The sequence below is a fragment of the Ipomoea nil genome, unplaced genomic scaffold, assembly GCF_001879475.1.
Source record: "Ipomoea nil cultivar Tokyo-kokei standard unplaced genomic scaffold, Asagao_1.1 scaffold3087, whole genome shotgun sequence".
Lineage (NCBI taxonomy): Eukaryota > Viridiplantae > Streptophyta > Magnoliopsida > Solanales > Convolvulaceae > Ipomoea > Ipomoea nil.
Genome location: NW_017619515.1, coordinates 3,285,767 through 3,305,598, shown reverse-complemented (window position 1 = coordinate 3,305,598; position 19,832 = coordinate 3,285,767). Strand labels below are relative to the sequence as shown.

The following is a 19,832-nucleotide window of genomic DNA, read 5'->3' as shown; positions in this document are numbered from 1 at the left end:
GAATTTGAGGAAAGGATATTTCTCATCGTAATTATGTTTTTTTTTTTAAAGAATAATAAAGTTCAAATTTAAAAATATTTTCAAAAAAATTATTTTAATAAAATTTAAAAAATAATTATTTAAAATTTAAAAAAAAAAAAAACAAAAAGAAACAGTGAAAAAGCGAGGTTGTCTTCTCAGTTCTCACCCTTCTCTGTTGATGTTGATTTGACAATGCCAGCAAACAGGGGATGGTTTTTTTTTTAAAAAAAAAATTAAATAATAATTTTATTAAAATTTATTAAAATACAATTTTAAAAAATATTTTTAAATTAGGTAACCATCACGTTAACATATTATCATAATAACAGGCTATTCTAAATTGAATTGTATGATTTTACATTGTTCAGCGATCTAATTGTAATTATTTTGAGTTTTATGGCCCAATTACAATTTGTTGTGTACTTGGAAGGCCTATTTGACATGTATTCCTTATTATTATTTTTTTTTCATACAAAAGATTAAAAAAAAAAAAAAGAATTGACGAACAAATTATATAATAGGCCCTCGAACTTTAGCTGAAAAGTCAATTAACTCCCTAAACTTTTTAAATTACACCCATCAACAACTTATTTTGGTGCAAGATCCTATATCTAAGTAGGTTTGGAAAATGAAGGGAAAAAGTGAAGCTTTTGTCCATATTGATTTGGGAAGTGGATTTGCACCATTATTTATACAAGAGCTCTTTTAAGGCTTATTGAATTGTATAACATAGAGGCTCTCTCTCGCGCGCAGGGAGGTGCAAATCAAATCCCAAAGTGAGTCTGAAAAGGCTTGACTCAGGCTTGCGGGTTAAGTTATGCCAACATTCTGAATAGTTTTTCTAACAGCAGCGGTATGCCCATCTACCGGTGTAAAAGTAGTGTGCCGCGCGCGGTACGTTCCGCCCGGTGTACAGCAATACGTGGTCCGGTACGTTCCACTGCGGTACACGTCTACCGTTTCCGGAACGGTTCATGTCTGTACAGTTCAAATGACTGGTGGGAGGATTAATTCAGCTGTTACGGAATTAATTTTCAGATTAATTCCAATTTTGAATTCCAGAATTAATCCCCATGTTCAATAGTCAGTTTTGAAGGTTACAAACAGAGTTTAAATGCCAATAGTGAATGTTATTTACACCATCTTCTCCTATATAAGAAGTAGTAGTAGCAGCAGAATTTTTACAAGAAAGAGTAGAGAGACATAACAACGAAAATAATATTTTCACCTTCAAAATCTCTGCTTCTACTCCTTTCTTAGCCAACTGTGTTCTAAACTTTGCTCTAGTTCGCCAGGTTCTTTAATTTGTTTGGGTGCTCAAACACTGAATCGTAGCACGTTTTATCCTGAAAAACCTAGGTTATAACGCTCCTAGCACTTGTAGGGGGTAGCAAATAAGGTTTTAAGGAAAGAATAGTCGCTCAACTCGTGCTAAAAACCTACCACCAAATACGAGTCATATTTCTACACCCTTTTCTTCCATCAAATAATAATCTTTCCCTAAGATTATTATTCGGATTTTACCAACAAATATCCAACAATATATATACACTTAAACCAATCCCTATCAAGTTACAACCACATGCAGATTAAACCTCCTTGAATCTCACATAATTTGGATAAGATAACCAAACTAATTCTTGAATTGATTACATGCATATCTATATATCTGCCAGATTCTTCAATAATGTTGTAGTGCTGTGCAATATAATCACCAAACCATCTAATTAAGTGGCATTAGAGAACACAAATTAAAACTAAAAGAATGGCTTCAAGTGGTGCCCTCTTCCTGGAGATCCTGCTTGCTGTCTTTCTGCCACCTTTGGGAGTTTTCTTCAGACATGGCTGCTGCAGTGTATGATACTGACAGGATAATAGGGCTGGCACCCGACCCGGATCACAAATGAGCATATGACTCAGCATCACATGGGAACCCAACGGGCAGAATTCCAACGGTTAAAATTCCAACAGGTGTCACCTTTATTGTCATTGAAGCCACCTTTGATGCCACTATTGATGAGAGATAGTTAAAGCCTCAACGCCTCATTCATGACTCTTCATATTCTTGCCGTTAGTTCAACTCCCCAAGGATGTCTCTTCATGTTGTTACCGTTAGAACCTAACATAAATAGAACTTCCCTCAACTGAGCAGGGGGGAGACTGTATTTTCTATACTGAGACAAAAGGCAATACAACTATTGTCACTTTCTTATTCGTTACTTTACAATATATTTCCGGTAACATATTTACTGTCATTGGTGCTTTCATTGAGAGCCTGAGTCCAATACTCAAGCAGGCTACGACACACAACTCATTCCTTTTTCAACAACAAGCTTGAAAGAATGGTGTCCCGCAGCTCCCACGGTTCCCGCAACGTGAACAATGGCAATGCCTCAGGTGACCTCCGGGACCAACTCACCAACAATCGCGGAGGGGACCTCCGAGAACAGCTCAGCAACGGGAGGCCCGGGGACCTTCGAGACCAGCTCAACAATGGAGGAAACCTCCGAGACCAACTCAATAATGGAGGGGACCTCCGAGACCAGCTCCACAATGGAGGGGCGAACCAAGTCGTGAACCTCCAGGCGACCATCCAGCAAGTGGTGGCAGCGGCACTAAACCAAGTGGCGGTGGGACTACAAGGCCAAGTGCCCCCGCCGCGGCCTCAGGAAATAGAAGTAGAATCCCCACGAAGGGTGGATGCCCAGGACGCAACTCGTGCCGCGAGGGTCGCAGGGCGACGCACTAGGACCGGGGGTCCGGGAGAGGGCACCCAAAGAAGCGGACCGGCCGGACGGCAACCTAGGCCTTCCCACTCTGCCTTAGAACGGTTGGGACACGGGGCGCCCGCTCGGCAAAGGCCAGAGTCGCGTGCCGAGGGGTCCTCCGCTAGAGGCCCTCGCCGACACGAGGAAAGGGAAGCGGAAAGATCGCCCCACGTGTCCACATGACTACGTACAAGGCTGCCATGGTAATGATCGGGGCAGGGGACGCCATCATGTGCCGAGCGTTCTTGTCTACCCTGGATGGAACGGCCCAAGATTGGTTCAACACAATCCCGGACGGGTCGATCCAGAACTTTGGAGAGTTGTCCAAAAGCTTCCTGACATACTTCTCCGGTAGAATACAGCGTAAGAAACCCTTCTCTCACCTCTGCGCAGTAAAGCAAGATAGAGGCGAGAGCCTCAAAGACTTCCTGATCAAGTGGAAAAAGGAAGTCAATAATGTCTACGACTTTGACTCCAAGGCGGCGATCCCGATATTCATCCATGCCTTGAGATCGGGGTATTTTCACAAGCAGCTGAATGCCCACCACCCCCGTTCTTACGAAGATTTGATGAGGATGGCTAGCCGCTATGCCGAAGCGGAGGACGTCGACAGGAAGAAGAAAGATGAGGAGAACGGCAGGAAAAATGGGAAACCTGGGAAAGCGGGTCCGCCCAGCCAAGCGCGACGTTCGAACCACCCGGCCGTAGGGAAAGGCCGGGACCATGAACGGCCTCGCCTGGTTCCCTTGCGTAACCTAACTCCACTTACCCATCCCGTCAGTGTCATCCTAAAACAGGCTGAGGAGATGGGAATAGTCGAGTTCCCACCAGAATGCATGAAGGTCTCCCCAAAAGGAGACCAAGCAAAGTATTGCAGGTTCCATAGGCAACCTGGGCACGTCACGGATGAATGTAACGTGCTGAAAAGACAAATAGAAGAACTCATCCAGCAGGGCTACTTCCGGCATTTTGTCAAGCGATCCAAGCAGCCGCAGCAGCCGCAGCGCGATCCATCAAAAAATCCACCACCAAAAATGTCTGGAGAAATGAGGATGTCACCGAGCCGTCCACCTTGAAAAAAAGAGAACACGACCAAATATCTGAGCAGAGTGATAGCGAGAAAGAAACCGAGGTGGCGCCTAGACGACAAAAGAAGCACACCATACACTTTATCTATGGTGGACCTGCAGGGGGCGACACGCCCACGGAAAGAAAGAAGTGGAGCCGGCGGCTATACATGGGAGAAGTGGCGAGTCTTCCCAGAGAAAAGAAACAGAGACAGGGGGCCATCACCTTCTCTGGTGATGACCTCCCAGACGGCCCGTTACCCCATCGTGATGCCCTGGTAATTGAGATGGACGTCAACGATGTCATTGTCCGCCGCATCTTAGTCGACACGGGAAGCTCAGTCAATGTGATGTATTACGATGCCTTCACCAAGTTAGGGATACTTAGGAACCAGCTCAAAGAAGTACGTACCCCACTCTCTGGATTTACGGGTGATTAAGTGGAGACGGAGGGGTCAGTGGTCTTACCAGTGGAGATAGGCACGAGCCCTAACATTCGCAAACTTGACTTGGAATTCATCGTGGTAAGACTCCCTTGTGCGCACAACATCATATTAGGGAGACCGGCACTGGAGAACCTCAAGGCCATAGTGTCGGTGGAACACTTGTGTATGAAGTTCCCCACTCCGAGCGGGATAGGGGTCGTCAGAGGAGACCAGCGAGCGGCCCGCAGTTGTTACGTTAAAGCATGCAAAAAGATTGGCAGAAATGATCCATAAGTCCACACCATCTGTAAGGATAATCGATCGGGTATGGAGCTAGGAACATTTGATTAAGTATTTTCCTTAATATTCTAGTAGTCGTTTGGGACTAGTGTTTGGTAATCGCGGTCCGCCCGCTTTGCATTCTGAAATCTTTTGGAATAATATCTCGTGCTTGTGGTCGCCCATGTTGTTTCAAAAAAAAAAAAAAAGAACGAGTCGCACGCCCCGGCCACAGGTTGGCCGAGACGTGACTCGACTCGGATGGCCGAGGCGCCCGCCTCGGCCAAAGCCGAAGTCCGTCTCGGCAAAAAAAAAAAAAAAAGAATAAAAAATAAAAAATATAATAAAAATAGGCCGGAGCCTGCCCCAGCCACGATCGGTCGAGGCTACGCCTCGGCCGCGATCAGCCGAAGCGCACGCCTCGGCCACGATCGGTCGAGGCGACGCCTCGGCCACGATCGGTCGAGGCGCACGCCTCGGCTGCGGTCGGTCGAGGCGCACGCCTCGGTCACGGTCGGTTGAGGCGCCGCCTCGGCCACTATCGGTCGAGGCGCCGCCTCGGCCACGATCGGTCGAGGCGCCGGCCTCGGCCACGGTCGGTCGGTGGAGGCGACGCCTCGGCCACGGTCGGTCGAGGCGACGCCTCGGCCACGATCAGTCGAGGCGACGCCTCGGCCGGAGGCACGCACCTCTGCCAACCTAGGCCAAAGCCTATCACGGCTAGCATAAGAAATAAAATAAAATCATATGTGATTTAAAAAAATATATATAAAATCACATACACCGGATCAAATAAAATCACATATCCTAAATCAAGCAGGATTCTACACAGGATCAAGATAGATTCAGCCTTAATCCCAAGTCAACTCAAGCACATCCGTTGACTCAGGAGTAGTGGGACTGGTGACAGGATAATAGGGCTGGCACCCGACCCGGATCACAAATGAGCATCTGACTCAGCATCACATGGGAACCCAACGGGCAGAACTCCAACAGTTAGAATTCCAACAGGTGTCACCTTTATTGTCATTGAAGCCACCTTTGATGCCACCATTGATGAGAGAGAGTTAAAGCCTCAACGCCTCATTCATGACTCTTCATATTCTTGCCGTTAGCTCAACTCCCCAAGGATGTCTCTTCATGTTGTTACCGTTAGGACCTAGCATAAATAGAACTTCCCTCAGCTGAGCAGGGGGAAAACTGTACTTTCTATACTGAGACAAAAGGCAATACAACTATTGTCACTTTCTTATTCGTTACTTTACAATATATTTCCGGTAACATATTTACCGTCAGATACCATATATATATATATATATATATATATATATATGTATATATAGGCTTTGGATCCGGTGCACCCCCTCTAATAGATGAGACCATGAGGCCCACTAATAACCATTGATTAAATTCCCATCTATGGTTGAGATTAAAACTAATAAAGTCAGCTATTATCAATGTTAAGGTTATATTAGTAATTGTAAGCCTAATTTATTTAAGGACATAATTTTAATGGAATATGAACCATTTTTTGATGCTTTTGAGGATGGAAATTAAAAGATTCTAATATTAAAATAATTAAGGGACTGAATTAGCATTAACAATGGTAGATGTGTGAAGGCTTCGCGGTTGATGGCAAGAGCAACAGTTGAGGACTTTCAGCAAATGGATATTAGCATTACGGGTAAGTGCATATACACCTCTAAGTCTGTGCATTTCCATGTTTTTTTCGAAATGGTTAAGAACTGAACCAGGCTGGGTGGTGGGCGATAGCTGACTATAAAAAAACGCGAGCGTAAAGGGACACATGCCTGTGCGTACGCCGTCCTACCTAATAGGCAAGGCATGAGGTGTCTATGTTTTTGTCTTTTCTTTGGGTTGTTCCGGTAAGTGCATATACACTTTTACGCTTAGGCCGTTGGATAGACCGGTATCGAACACCCCCACACTCGTTAAGTTTTCAGCGTAATACCTAATAGACAAAATAAACTGTGGACATGGCTTTGGTTTTTTTTTTTTTTTTTTTTTTTTTTTTGGGTTGTAACAGTTAGTGCATAAACACCTTTATGTCTGTGCATCTTCCTGGTTATTTCGAATCGTTATAAACTGAGCTACTTCGGCAGCGTAAAGGGACACCTACCTGTGCGTACGCCGTCCTACCTAATAGGGAAGGTAGGAGGTGTCCGTGTTTTTGTCTTTTCTTTGGGCTGTTCCGGTAAGTGCATATATACTTGTACGTCTGGGCAAAAGTCAATGTTTTTGTAAAACGTTTGAAAATTTAACGAGGGTGGGGGGTGTTCGATACCCGTCTATCAAACGGCCTAAGCATAAAGATACATTGGGCAGTCCGTACGGCTTACTACCTAATAGACAAAATAAACTGTGTCCATGGCTTTTTTTTTTTTTTTTTTTTTTTTTTTTGGGTTGTAACAGTCAGTGCATAACTACCTTTGTGTCTGTGCATTTTCCTGTATATTTCGGATGATTATAAACTGAGCGACCTTGGGGGGTGTCCGATAGTCGAAATAATGAACATGTTTGTGCATAATGCATTCATATCTATGATGGTGGTTTTGATTTGATTACGCAGGTTTTTGTATTATCTTACTTTTGAGTGGCAGGTGCACCAACGATGGGTGGCGATGTCGACGAAGACCATTGTTATATGAATATATCCCCGAGTGGGACCATTGTTATATATGCACAGACCGTAACAAGTAACCCAACTAGCGTGATACAGATAAAAAAAGACTAAAAAAAAAAGTAAAAATTCAGCAACGAAAAACCCCAACGGCATGTTTCAGCTAATAAACACAATCGTATAACCATACTAAATATGCACATTTTGTAATGCAGTCGCACAGCCACTTCTACGCACATGCACATTAATATGCACAAACATAAGAGTAAATGCAAACCAAAGTATCCATTTATCTAACAAATGCATTCAGATTGGAGCTGATACGCACATACCCATTAATATGCACTAACATAACATTGTCTATGCACTTGCTAAAAAATGCAATAAAAATATAGTAACAGGCAACGCGCACAGACACTACCATCTAAACGCATAAACGATGTATTAATCTACAGCATATTTCATCTAATAACACCATGCAACTGATATATACTGCCGGGTACCATAATATGAAAATGCACATGCTATTTAATATGCTACGCACATGCACATTAGTATGCACAAACGCTTCATAGGCTTAACGAGATGCCTGATGGAAGCTCTAATCTTCAATTGCGGGAACATATTAACATCAACCTCGTCAGCCTGACTATTCGGCGCAGGGTCAGCGGGGGCTTGGGCCGCTTCGATATCTTCGTGTGGTGCCAAAGACGGCGCGGGTTGGTGTTCTTCGACAGGGGGATCAGGATGTAAAGGTACAACCGGATCGGCTACACCAACGGGGAGGGGGACACCGTGACCTGCATAAATTGAAAAACAACACCGTTTAACCAATCATAAATAAACAATATAAGTGCAATATAAACATAGATAAATCTGCATTTAACATCCCAATCACACACCATTATACCTATCCAAATTAAAACAAATACAAATCTGAAGATGCACTGCGCATATACTATACCCTATAAAAGCACAAACCACGTACACACCTAGAAAGCATAATAATGCAACTATGCGCATATAATATATCTGGTGCACAAAATATATATTTCCAAAAATGCACAAACCTTAAAACGAACGACCAATGAACCCAATGGTAGGATAAATGAAAAAAGATGTTTAAAACACACTGCAAAACCCTAAATAAACTTTATAAATGCAAAATAAAGATAGATAACATTGCAAACAAAGCATTGTACCTATCCAAATTAAATCAGATCAAAATGTGAGAATGCAACACGCATATACTATATCCTAGAAAAGCACAAACGACATACACATCAACCAAAAGCATATAGCGACATACTAATTAACGATAAAAAATGCACATACCACCACGTCTAAAATGCACAAAAAATGTGCATGGAATGGATGTTAACATGGATACAATGAAAATAATTAAGGCTAACTAGAAATGCACTCGCATAGTCACTACTAAGCACATACCCATTGTGCCACATCCCCTTACTATTCTTTCTTTGAAAAATAAGGGGTATGACACACTGCATTAAACTACAAACAAAGCACTGAAGAATTAATATGCACAAAAATTAAAATTACAAAACCACGATACTAAATCTACACAATCATGTTTGAACATGTATTCTACAACTACATGATCCTCTATATGCACATACTAATCAGAACGCATATACTATATACATACAATGCATGATGTTAATAGCATATATCTGCCCTATGAAAAGAATCAAAAGAAGTTAACAGATTTAAAATGATAAAAGCCATATTAAGTATAGATATAAACACCTGCGAGCTTCCAAATTCCTAGCAATTTTACGTGCTTTTCCACCATCAGCAACATATGGAATTACAACGCTATGTTTCATTTTTCATGTTAAATCATTCACTCAAATCACATACATATTATAAACTAACTACATCTAGAATTTATAAAAATTAACAGAGAGCACCATTAACAGACATTGCAGCCGGATAAAAAAAAATGAATGGCCGGCGGATAACACTTTTATGCCGGAAAATCAACACCATCACACACATGCAACCCCAAAACCTAACCCGTACCTACCCAGTCCCCTCTCCCAGTCCCCGCCTCCCAGAGTCCCCAAAAAAAAGAAAAAAAAAAAAAAACATAACTACCCAGTCCCCGCTTCCCAGAGACCCGAAAAAAGAAAGAAAGAAAAAAAGATTCCATGGACGCCGGATAACACGATTCCGCCGGAAATTCACCATCATCCAACACATGCAACACACCCCTAACATCCCCATTAGAATAGCTTGACTACAGAACCACAAAACCCCCAAAAACCCCCCATTGTTAGACTAACATATGATTACCCAAAAAAAAAAAAAAAAACCTAAATAATAACACAAACCCTAAACTGTAACTTGTATGTTCCCCCTCCCAGCCCGCCTCCCCAGTTCCCCCTCCCATCCGGCCTCCCAAAACCGGCGGTCCGAACACCAAACTACCACAGAAAGCACACACAAAACCCACCGAAACGGAGGCACACCCAAAACCCCCCGAAACGGAAAAAAACAGTAGCAAAAAAAGGGGGATTGAGATTACCTTCAATGGGGACACCGTTTGACCTCTGTTGCCTCTTCGATCGGCGGACAGTAGACCCAACCATGTTGAACGCTGTGGTTGTGATGGAGAGGGAGACAGTGATGGAGAGCGAGAGTTATGATGGAGATGGAGAAGGTGATGGAGAGCGAGAGTTCTGATGGAGAGGGAGAGTTGTGATGGAGAGACGCAGAAGACGAAGTGGGTAAGGAAAGAAGGTAAGAAAAGGTTGGAAGGGTCAGAAGATACGCATATTACCGAGGCAAAATTAAATACACCTTATAATTACAGTAATTGCGAAATTACACAATACTCCCTAATGTCTTCTTAAGTCTGATGCACGTGGCAAAAAGGCCCAAATCATCTAGATCATTCATCTAAACCAATTAAGGGTCAGAAATGGTGCTCACGAGCTCACCTGCCAAGGGGGTGTGCACCGGATCCAAAATCTATATATATATATATATATATATATATATATATATATATATATATATATATATACTCCATATGTATATATCTCTCATCAAACCTCTTTGGTTCCTTGCATTTTTCTTTATTATATCTCTTATGCTCGGATCCAATATTAAATTAAGATGGCAATGAGGTGGAACAAGAGCGGGGATGGGGTGGGGAATATACTCCCCTCCTCGTCCCCGCCACCCCATCTGGCTCTCCATCCATCACCATTATCCTAGTGGGAGAATCAAAAATTTTAATTTATCCATTTTTATCCCCGTAAAAATTTTTAGTGAAGGAAAACTCTGCCCTTGATCAAACCTATAGTTTTAGTTAAGTATAATTTTTAAATGTTTTAAAAAATATTAAATATTAAATTCTTTATTTAACTACAATACTTAAGCACTTAATCCTTCACAATTTCATCTATATATGTATACAGAGAGAGAGAAAGTGAGTAGGGTATTCATGTTCCTTTTCCTATTCCCATCCCATTCCCATTATCTGTTGGAAAATGGTATACAATTCCCCATCATCATTGAAGGGCGAATTAGAGATTCCGGCAGGATTAGAGATAAATTGTCATCCTTATCCAATATACTGCAAACAAGTTTGATTTAAAATTAATGTACCTGGTATGGGATGATGCTAGTCGTTATATCATAGACCGCGGTGCATGTGCACCGCGGTAAAAAACGGTGCCGTTTCTTTAAGTAAAGAAACGGCTCGCCGTTATAGTTAACGGAGTCCGCTTGTTTGGTGTATTAAACACCAATTGACACTACAGTATATATAAACCGACACTGCAGTTATATCAAAATGATACTGCAGTTATAGTGAAATGAAACTGTAGTGTATATAAAATGAAACTGAATAACATTTCACATATTTGAGTGTATATTGTACAATGAAGCTGTAATTATATCAAAATGATCATGTAGTTGTGTTTTAATGAAATTATAGTGTATATAAAATAAATTAAATAACATTTTCACATATTTGAGTTTATAAATATCGAATGAAACTATAGTTATATCGAAATGAAACTATAGTTGTGTTGAACTGAAACTGCAGTGTATACAAAATGACATTGAATAACAGGGTTACTTTTTGCGAAAGAGTGCGAAACGACGGAAAACAAACACCGTTTCTTTTCATTTAACAAAAGGACACGCGGTGCATGATATAATTTGCCGGATGAGGTGGGGAGGGCTATTCCGGTTCCCATTTTCATCCCTAATTGCCCGTTTGGTTCACGGAATAGGCCGGGAATGACATAGCATTCCAAGTAATAGACCTATTCCTTTGTTTGGTAACCATTTCTATTACCAGGAATAATATTCCTGGTAATAGCCTATTACCTCAAATAAGGTAATAGCTATTACTAGGGCCCCCCCGGGTATTAGTCTATTACTGAATGCTCAGGAATAGATTTTAGAATCTATTTTCTTTTTTACCCCTTTCTTTAACATAATTTTTTTTTATCTTATATATAAATTTATCCTATTTCATCATCGTCGTCGCCACCACCACTATCATCGCCGCCGCCGCCACCACCACCACCACCATCGCCACAACCGTCGCCGCCCCCACCACTGCCACCAACACCACCACCGCCACCGCCACCACCACCAGAACCACCACCCAGCACCACCACCGCCACCACCGCCACCACCGCCACAACCGTCGTCGCCCCCACCACCACTGCCACAACCGTCACCGTCACCACCACCACCGTCGCCACCCACCACTGCCACTGCCACCGCCACCAACACCACTACCACCCCAGTACCACCGCCACCACCACCATCACCACCACCGCCACCACCATCGCCACCGCCACCACCGCCGCTACCACCACCACCATTACATATTTTTATAAGGGTATTTATGTCTTTTAAAACATATTTCATTTCTATTCCTTAAATCAACCAAACACTGTAATATAATTCCTAAAGTCTATTCCTTCCGCGAACCAAACAATAGAATACAATTCCTATTCTATTCTTTGCCTATTCCATTCCTTATGGAATAACATTCCTATTACCTCAAAATTCATTCCGTGAACTAAACGTGCTGTAATTTCATTATTTGATGGGGAATAAAAACAAGAGTAAATACCCAAAATGGTCCCTCGACTATAGCTAAATTCACAAATTGGTCCTCAACTTTCAATTTCACCCAATTAAGTCCTTAACTTTGCAATTTTGACACGATTTGGTCCTCCATCTAATTGACCGTTTGTTGACCGTGATCGACGATCTCCAGAAGAACCTTCAGCTCTCGTCGGAGCACGTGGAGGCCTCTAGGATGACGTTGCACCGGTTCGGAAACACGTCGTCTTCTTCGCTCTGATACGAATTCAACTACATTGAATCCAAAGGGAGGATGAAGAAGGTGACCGGGTTTGGTAGATTGCTTTCGACAGTGGATTCAAATGTAACAGTGCGGTATGGAAATATAACCGGAACCTTAAAAAACCGACGATGGACCATGAAATTACATATATATCCTCAAAAATCACAGTCAAAAAACGGTCAAATAAACAGAGGACCAAATTGTGTTAAAATTACAAAGTTAAAGACTTAATTGGGTGAAATTGAAAATTGAGGACCAATTTATGAATTTAGCTATAGTCGAAGGACCATTTTGGGTATTTACTCTAAAAACAACTCCCAATCCTATTTATTAAAGTGAGAATGTGGGAATTGTGGGTCCCGCGAGATTGGGGAGATATCGTCATTCATATTGAATATACAACATATATACATGTGATCGTAGAATTATTAATTGTCGCTAATCTTGTTTTACTGTTTTTTCCTGTAATTTTGCAGTGCGAATTCTTGATATGCTTGTTACTAACCTTATTAGGTTATTATATCCCGGGAATAATCTATGCGGTTTATGCTATTGTGGTTCGTCAAGGACATGATATTGATGATGGGCGGCGTCCACTGCATGCATGAATTTAGGTTGATTTAAGGAATAATTTTTTCACTTCCTTAAAATAATGTAATGTATTAGATAGTATGTTAGTAATCTAAATGTAGGTTTTTTTTTTTTTTTTTTTTTTTTTTTTTTTTTTTTTTTTGAAATAGTAATCTAATCTAAATCTAGTTTTGAGTGATGAGAAAGCATAGATGTTCATGTGTAATATTCTTGCAAATTACAAAGCTAGTTTAACCAAATTAAGGTACAAAAATTAGAATCCATCAATTTAGACACTCCTGTTGGGACAACAAAAATTAGTTTTGTTATGCATTTATCCGAATATTATTGTTTACTCAAATCATGTTATGAAATATGAATAAAGCGCACCAAAAACTGATTGGTGATTTGTAATTCCATATCGCTAGGCTCTAACGAATTTTCGATTATATTCTGGTCAAAAAATACCAGCGAAACAATCGCCAGTATCTATTGGTCGCCTTCTCCAGTCATAGAAGAAGGCAATCAAACTGGTTGCCTTCTCCACGAAGGCAGACCAAACCATTTGTGTGCAAACAACATATATTTCCATTGATCCCTGTACCAAACCTGCAAACAACATGGTGGGTAGGAATCTTTCAAAATTGGTGTGCAATTTTTCTTTTTTCAAGGGAATGAATGGACGAGGAGAGTCCTTCTAGAACACAATGACCAAAGAGCATAGCCACACACAACCGACAAGACATCCAAGAATTGGGAAATACAATTTGGCATGTTATCAAGGATGTCTATATGTGGTTTGGTCGGATTCACGTGCCTTATCCCCAACTACCCTCTCCATGACTCCATCTGCCTGTTCTAGCAATCCCACTTATATTCACATCATAAAAAATGGAGAATTATTAGAGTATGAGATACTTTAAGTATAGTGATTTTGTCTTTAGTCTTAAATTTTTAAATTATTCACTTGTGGTCCTTCGACTTTCAAATTGTTACCATTTATAGTCCAAGTTAATCACATATGGTCTTTCAAAATTTTAACCAGTTGTGGTCCTTGCAAGAGGATCATGACTGGTTAAATTTTGAAAGTTGAAAGATTATGGGTGGTTAACTTTGACCATGGATGGTAACAATTATATTTGAAGTCGAGAGATCAAGAGCGGTCAATTTGAAAGTTTAGAACTAAACATGACAAAATCACTATACTCGAAAGACCCCATATAACATTAACTCAAAAATGAAAAACAATGAAAACCGCTTCAATTTCTTGATTTGAACCGGTAAATTATAAATAACTTATGGTTTTTTACTAGTTAAGATCAGAAGACATAATTTACCCACTATATCATCAAAATTTACTTGGTGAGAACCGCCTATTGACCCATTATATCATCAGAATTTATCCCGTGGGAACCGCCTATTGACTTTCTTAATTTGAATCGTTTACTACGAACAGCCTAAACTAGTTTTTTGTAGTCCTTTATTGGTTAAGGTCTTTAAACAAAGTTTACCAACTACACATCTATACACCCTCGAGTAGTGATTACAGGTTTTTCTCGTCACTCAAACGATGGAAAGCAAATCATAATGATTTTTTCCAAAAGCAACTAGGAAGAACATGTATTTATTGCAAAAGGGTGGATTGAGATTTGAAAAAGCTACAATTTTTAGGTAAGGGGAAAATATTACACCAAGCCTCATTCCAGAATTGCAGTCAAACCCAGAATTGATTCAGTCACAACAGTTAAAACCATTGCCTCCAGTTTTCATGGCTCCTTCAGAAATCATACAAGAACTCCTTGAAGAGTGGCATGTGTTCAGCATCCAAACAGACAGCCAAGGATAGTGTCCTATCCTTGTTTGGGCTGGGGAGAATATAGACTGTGCCTTCATACAGAATACAGGCAGGTCCCATGTGGATAGGCCTTCCCCACCCGAAATCGGATTCGTGAACTGGCAACCTAGTCCAGCTGTTGATGTTAAGGTTGGGGCTAGCAAAGTAGTTTGATCCTCGGATGAGTTTCGATAGGTCTGGTTGGCATTCCAGGAAGTCGAGGGCTGACCTTAGGTACTCGTCGTCCATTCTTGACAAAGCCGAGTGGATTCTCTTAGCAGAGTTCGTCAGTGGCTCGGATTGGAGCTCCCGGGACTCCGCCATTGGCGTGGCGGTGAACACCACGTTGCCCAAGTAGCCTGGCGGGAGGGGCGGGCACAGCCTGGACCGACCATCGGTTGCAACGTATAGTTTAGTGGATTGGTCATCAGTGAGCCCCCGGGCCTTGCAGGCACAGCGCCATATATGTGCTGCCAGGATCTCGTACGTGCTCCCCTCGTGCTTCGACTTCGTTTTGAGGACCCCGAGCTGTTCGGGCGTGATTTTAAGCATGGCTGTACTGGCACTGCTGCCTCGTTTCGATTCTGGCACTGATTTTAGCTTGGGAGGTTGGTCGTACTCGCTGTGCTCGAACGCCGGGGTCGGAGGGTCCCGAGCACGGAGAAGAGTACGGTCTATGAACGGCGGGACAGCAACCGAGAGGCCCCGGGCCATGTCTGCCCATGTATTGATGAAATGAAGGGACGAGACACCGTCAGAAAGTGTATGAAACGCCCCGGTTCCAACACACACTCCACCACACTTGAAACGGGTTACCTAGCACAAAATTTCCCAAGAAAAAATCAATGTGTGTTGAACTAGAAACAAAAACGTGGAAACAGAAAACAACATAAACCGAAAACCTTAAATCAAACTGTCTGGTGTTCTTGTTTTTAGTTAGTTCTGTGACTAAAATGTATCTTGTCACACGAAACACAATTAAATATCCCGTAAAGCTCCACTTCAAGACGATGCTTTTAGAGAGCAACCAAGAATTCACGGTTAACTAGAGAACATTGCTGTGTTATTGCAGTCATAACCAACGCAAAATGATGACAACCGTTTACAATTCAAAAAGAAAATAAGAAAATACCCGACACTAAATTTCGAAAACGATGCCCTATTATAAGTGTTAAGAACATTAAATAGAGGTAGATCGTGTATAAAGAGTAGTGGTTGGACAAATTTATAAAGAAAGTATGTGCTTTTAATTAGATCGTCCTTGTTTCTGAAAATTTCGGTCCCATTTCCATTTAGAGTTTATCATCTTTTTGGAGAAAAAACGGGAGCAACAAACAACCATCAAAGTCAACAAAGGCGAAAGTTCACAGAAAATTCTTAGTTTACATTTCACTTTCTCCATATTCTTCTTTCACACATCCATATTTCCCCATTCAAAGTCAACACTCGTGAATTAAGAGCAAGTACAATTGAGGTTAGTTGGGGTTGTCAAGACTTTCTTTTGAAGAATGGATTAACTAATTGGAAAACCCAAACTGCGAGAGAGACAGAAAAGAAAGAATCTTTACGGGGATTTCGTCAATGGCAATAAACTATTTTATTGCATCTGTTGTGACAATTCATTAATATGTTTGCAGGGTTATTTTATTTCTGACGGTCCTGCAATAATGTTCTAACCAAGTAGCATTAAGTATTATTAATGACAACTTCTTTGATACGAAATCTCGTGGTTTGAAAACTAATACGCTTAATATCTTTCCATAAACAGTCAATATTATTGCCTTCCCTAAACCTTCCTCGTTTAATGACCAACCATGGGATACTAAAGAAAACAAATTATTCTTTCCCTTTCTTTTCCTTTTTCTTCATTGTTCACTTTAGATCATATACTTCCACCAACCCAAATGGAAAATATCTTACAGCCCACACGGGCTTAGCCAGACCCTTTGTGCGCATTGGCATTTGACCCTGTCTACTTAGCCATTGAGTCACCGTGATTTACATCCTCTCAAATACTCTGTCAGGCCAGGGTGTGGAGGACCCTTGGGGTTGGGGATTCAGGGTGTGGAGGGCCCTTGGGATTGGGGATTCGACCTTTTCGGAGAAGGAAGGAAAATATCTTACAACACCATAAAGTGGAGTGTCTAAACTCCTAGTTCAACCCGAAGCCAAAAACCAATACCCTATCTTGTTTGCCTTGCCCGTTTTACTCGAATTTCCATTCTTGGTACAACTTGTAGAACTCCCTCTCAAACAACTACGTGTTCCATTTGAAAACTACTAACTTAATTATCATAACTGCAAATTTGCAACAGACACGACAGTGACGATACCACAACTTCAAAAGTTTCAGGTGCAGAATATTATTATATTTGAGCCACAACAACTACAGATCGGAATCAAGTTGAACTCTTATTCAAAGTTCAATATGTTGGATCCTTGATCTAAACTTGAGCTTATATGCAACATGTTATGGACTGTCAAATAAACTCATTCAAGAATCATCTAATAAGGTTTTGTCATAGGTGTGAGTTTAGTATGAATGACTTCATGGTACTATTCTTATTCCTAGGATGGCCAAACTAGAATACAAGAATCTAGGCATGGACAAAGCTGAGTCACCATGATTTAACCTTCGACTATGTGTTGGGCCGCGGTATGGGGCGATGAAATTTTACCTTTTGTGGGCAAGAAACTGAGAGAAATATCAATGGGCTCTCTCTTTAAGACTACTAGATCTAGAAAGCCAATAGCCACAGCTCTAAGTAACATTAGAGCTTGGTTATTATGAATCTAAAAATACTTCAATAGAGACTTTGTGGTTTTAACATAAGGTATTATCTTGACTGCTTAACCCAATCAAAGCTCTAGATTCATAAGGAGCTAGATTTCAAGGGGGTAAAACACATCTTTAAAGAAAGTTTTCTGGTTTTTAACAAATCTATAACCATATTTCCTGTGGGTTCTATCTAGATTTCAAGAATTTCTTAGCACTATAAAAATATGAACTTGAAAAAAGGATTAAATGATAAAAATGGGTACCTGGAAAATGATGAGTGGGAAAGAGGAGATATCCCCAGAAGTATCAACAGTGGGAATGAACTTCCTGAGCTCCAAGCTAGGAGTAAAGTCCCCAAAATCATCAACACAAGCATCACTCTCAGCCTCCACAAACAGAACCCCTTCTTCATTACAGTCAATCTCAACCCTCCCTTCCCCATCTCTGGCCAGCCTCCCAGCCATGGGGTAAAATGAGACCAAAACATTGCTCAGAGCCTCCTTCATCACCTTGGGATCAAAGAAATTTGGGGACCCATTTGGCCTGTAGAAGTACACAGTCAACAAATGGATCCTCCCCACTATCAAATCCAGATTTGAGTTCCACACCCTCTTGGCTGGTGTGGGTTTTGCTGGCTTCACCATTGTTGACTCCTTTATGCTAATCTTGAACTTCTCACTTGCCATATTTGCTCAAAAATATGGACCAAGAATCAAGATCAGATAAAAAAGACACAAACTTTGTGTATAGATTTCTCTATATATTTTGATTCAAATGGAAGAATAGAGAAACAAGTGTATGGACTATGGAGTTTGGTTATCACTTGCCTCACCACAACAGGGAGAGAATGTGTGATAGGCCTTTGAGACAAGAGAAGTTATTGTGTAGAAGCTGCATATTTATAGAATAGACATGCCAAGAAAATACCTTCTCTTTGGAATAACATAATGAACATTTGAATAGTTTTTTTTTTTTTTTTTTTTTTTTTTTTTTTTTTTTTTTTTTTTTATTGGACCATGTTTTTCATTTCTTCTTTTTATATTTAATTTTCTCTTAATGAATTATTTCAATTATAAAAAAGCCATGGATGCACAGTTGTCGACATATATGGATAGTGTCAATTTAAGCAGTAAACTTTCACAATAATAATATGAGTTAATTTCATTTTTTTTGGTTATAGATTTATAGGTGATAATTCACTCTAATTTTTTTAATATAACAATTATTTTTTGTCTTAGTATTATTGTGGCATGACCATCTTTGATCATTTATCAACAAAACAGTTTTGATGTGGTTAATATGGTTATCCACACAAATACGTACGAGTACTAAGTCGGATTGTAAATGGATTGTTGAATTGTCTGCTTGTTGGTCTAAGGAATTGAGCTCGGGAGTAGATGACAGTGAGCCAGAATGTCCCTAGAAAATATTAGTTATGTGGAAAATGTCAAAAGTCCCTCCCTCCGGCATTTAATGTGGTATTTATAGGAGAAAAGAGGAAACACATGCTAAATCGGAGGCTCGACATGCGCAACATGTGTTTCCCATGCACAGGGGAAGGTCGGAAGCTCTGCTGATTCTTCCATGTGTACCGAGGTTCCTGACGCCATCGTTCTTGCCGTGATCGGGTTTGACTAAGGGAGTGAGGTTCCGTTTTCTAAGTGGAGAAGATCGAGTGGTCCATCTCGACCTAAGATGGTCAGGGCGACCCCCAAGGTGGGAAAATATTGCTACTAACTAAGCCCTTGCTTGGTCCTTTACCGCATGTCGGGTCAGTTATCTCTCATGTCGGTAAATGGTTGGGAATAATTCCTCTCAACGGTCCGTCTGAATACCGGACAAGTATGCAATACGTATAGGTAACGAGGCTGGTGAATATTCTCTATCAAGTTTAAATATCGTTAAATACAATAGCATTTCGGTCTTCAATTATGGAATTCTTTTTTTAAAAAAATACAAAATAAAAAATATAGCCATTCAACCTACTTTAATTTGTATAAAAAAGGTTCCTTGTGCACAGTGAGCAAAGGTTTAGCCTCTGTGGTTCATGTATGATTTACATCTTCCCAAATGTTCTGAATGA

The 19,832-nt window shown here is 40.8% G+C and overlaps 1 protein-coding gene across 1 annotated transcript; it reads right to left on the bottom strand.

The window, feature by feature from the left end:
• Positions 1-14,646: 14,646 nt before the first annotated feature.
• Positions 14,647-18,625, bottom strand: LOC109166319 (shikimate O-hydroxycinnamoyltransferase-like). Its single transcript, XM_019315278.1, has 2 exons — positions 18,013-18,625; positions 14,647-15,786 (listed from the first exon to the last, which is right to left on the bottom strand). Exons 1-2 carry the CDS (start codon positions 18,433-18,435, stop codon positions 14,914-14,916), a joined length of 1,296 nt encoding a protein of 431 aa, XP_019170823.1. The 5' UTR covers positions 18,436-18,625; the 3' UTR covers positions 14,647-14,913.
• Positions 18,626-19,832: the final 1,207 nt, after the last annotated feature.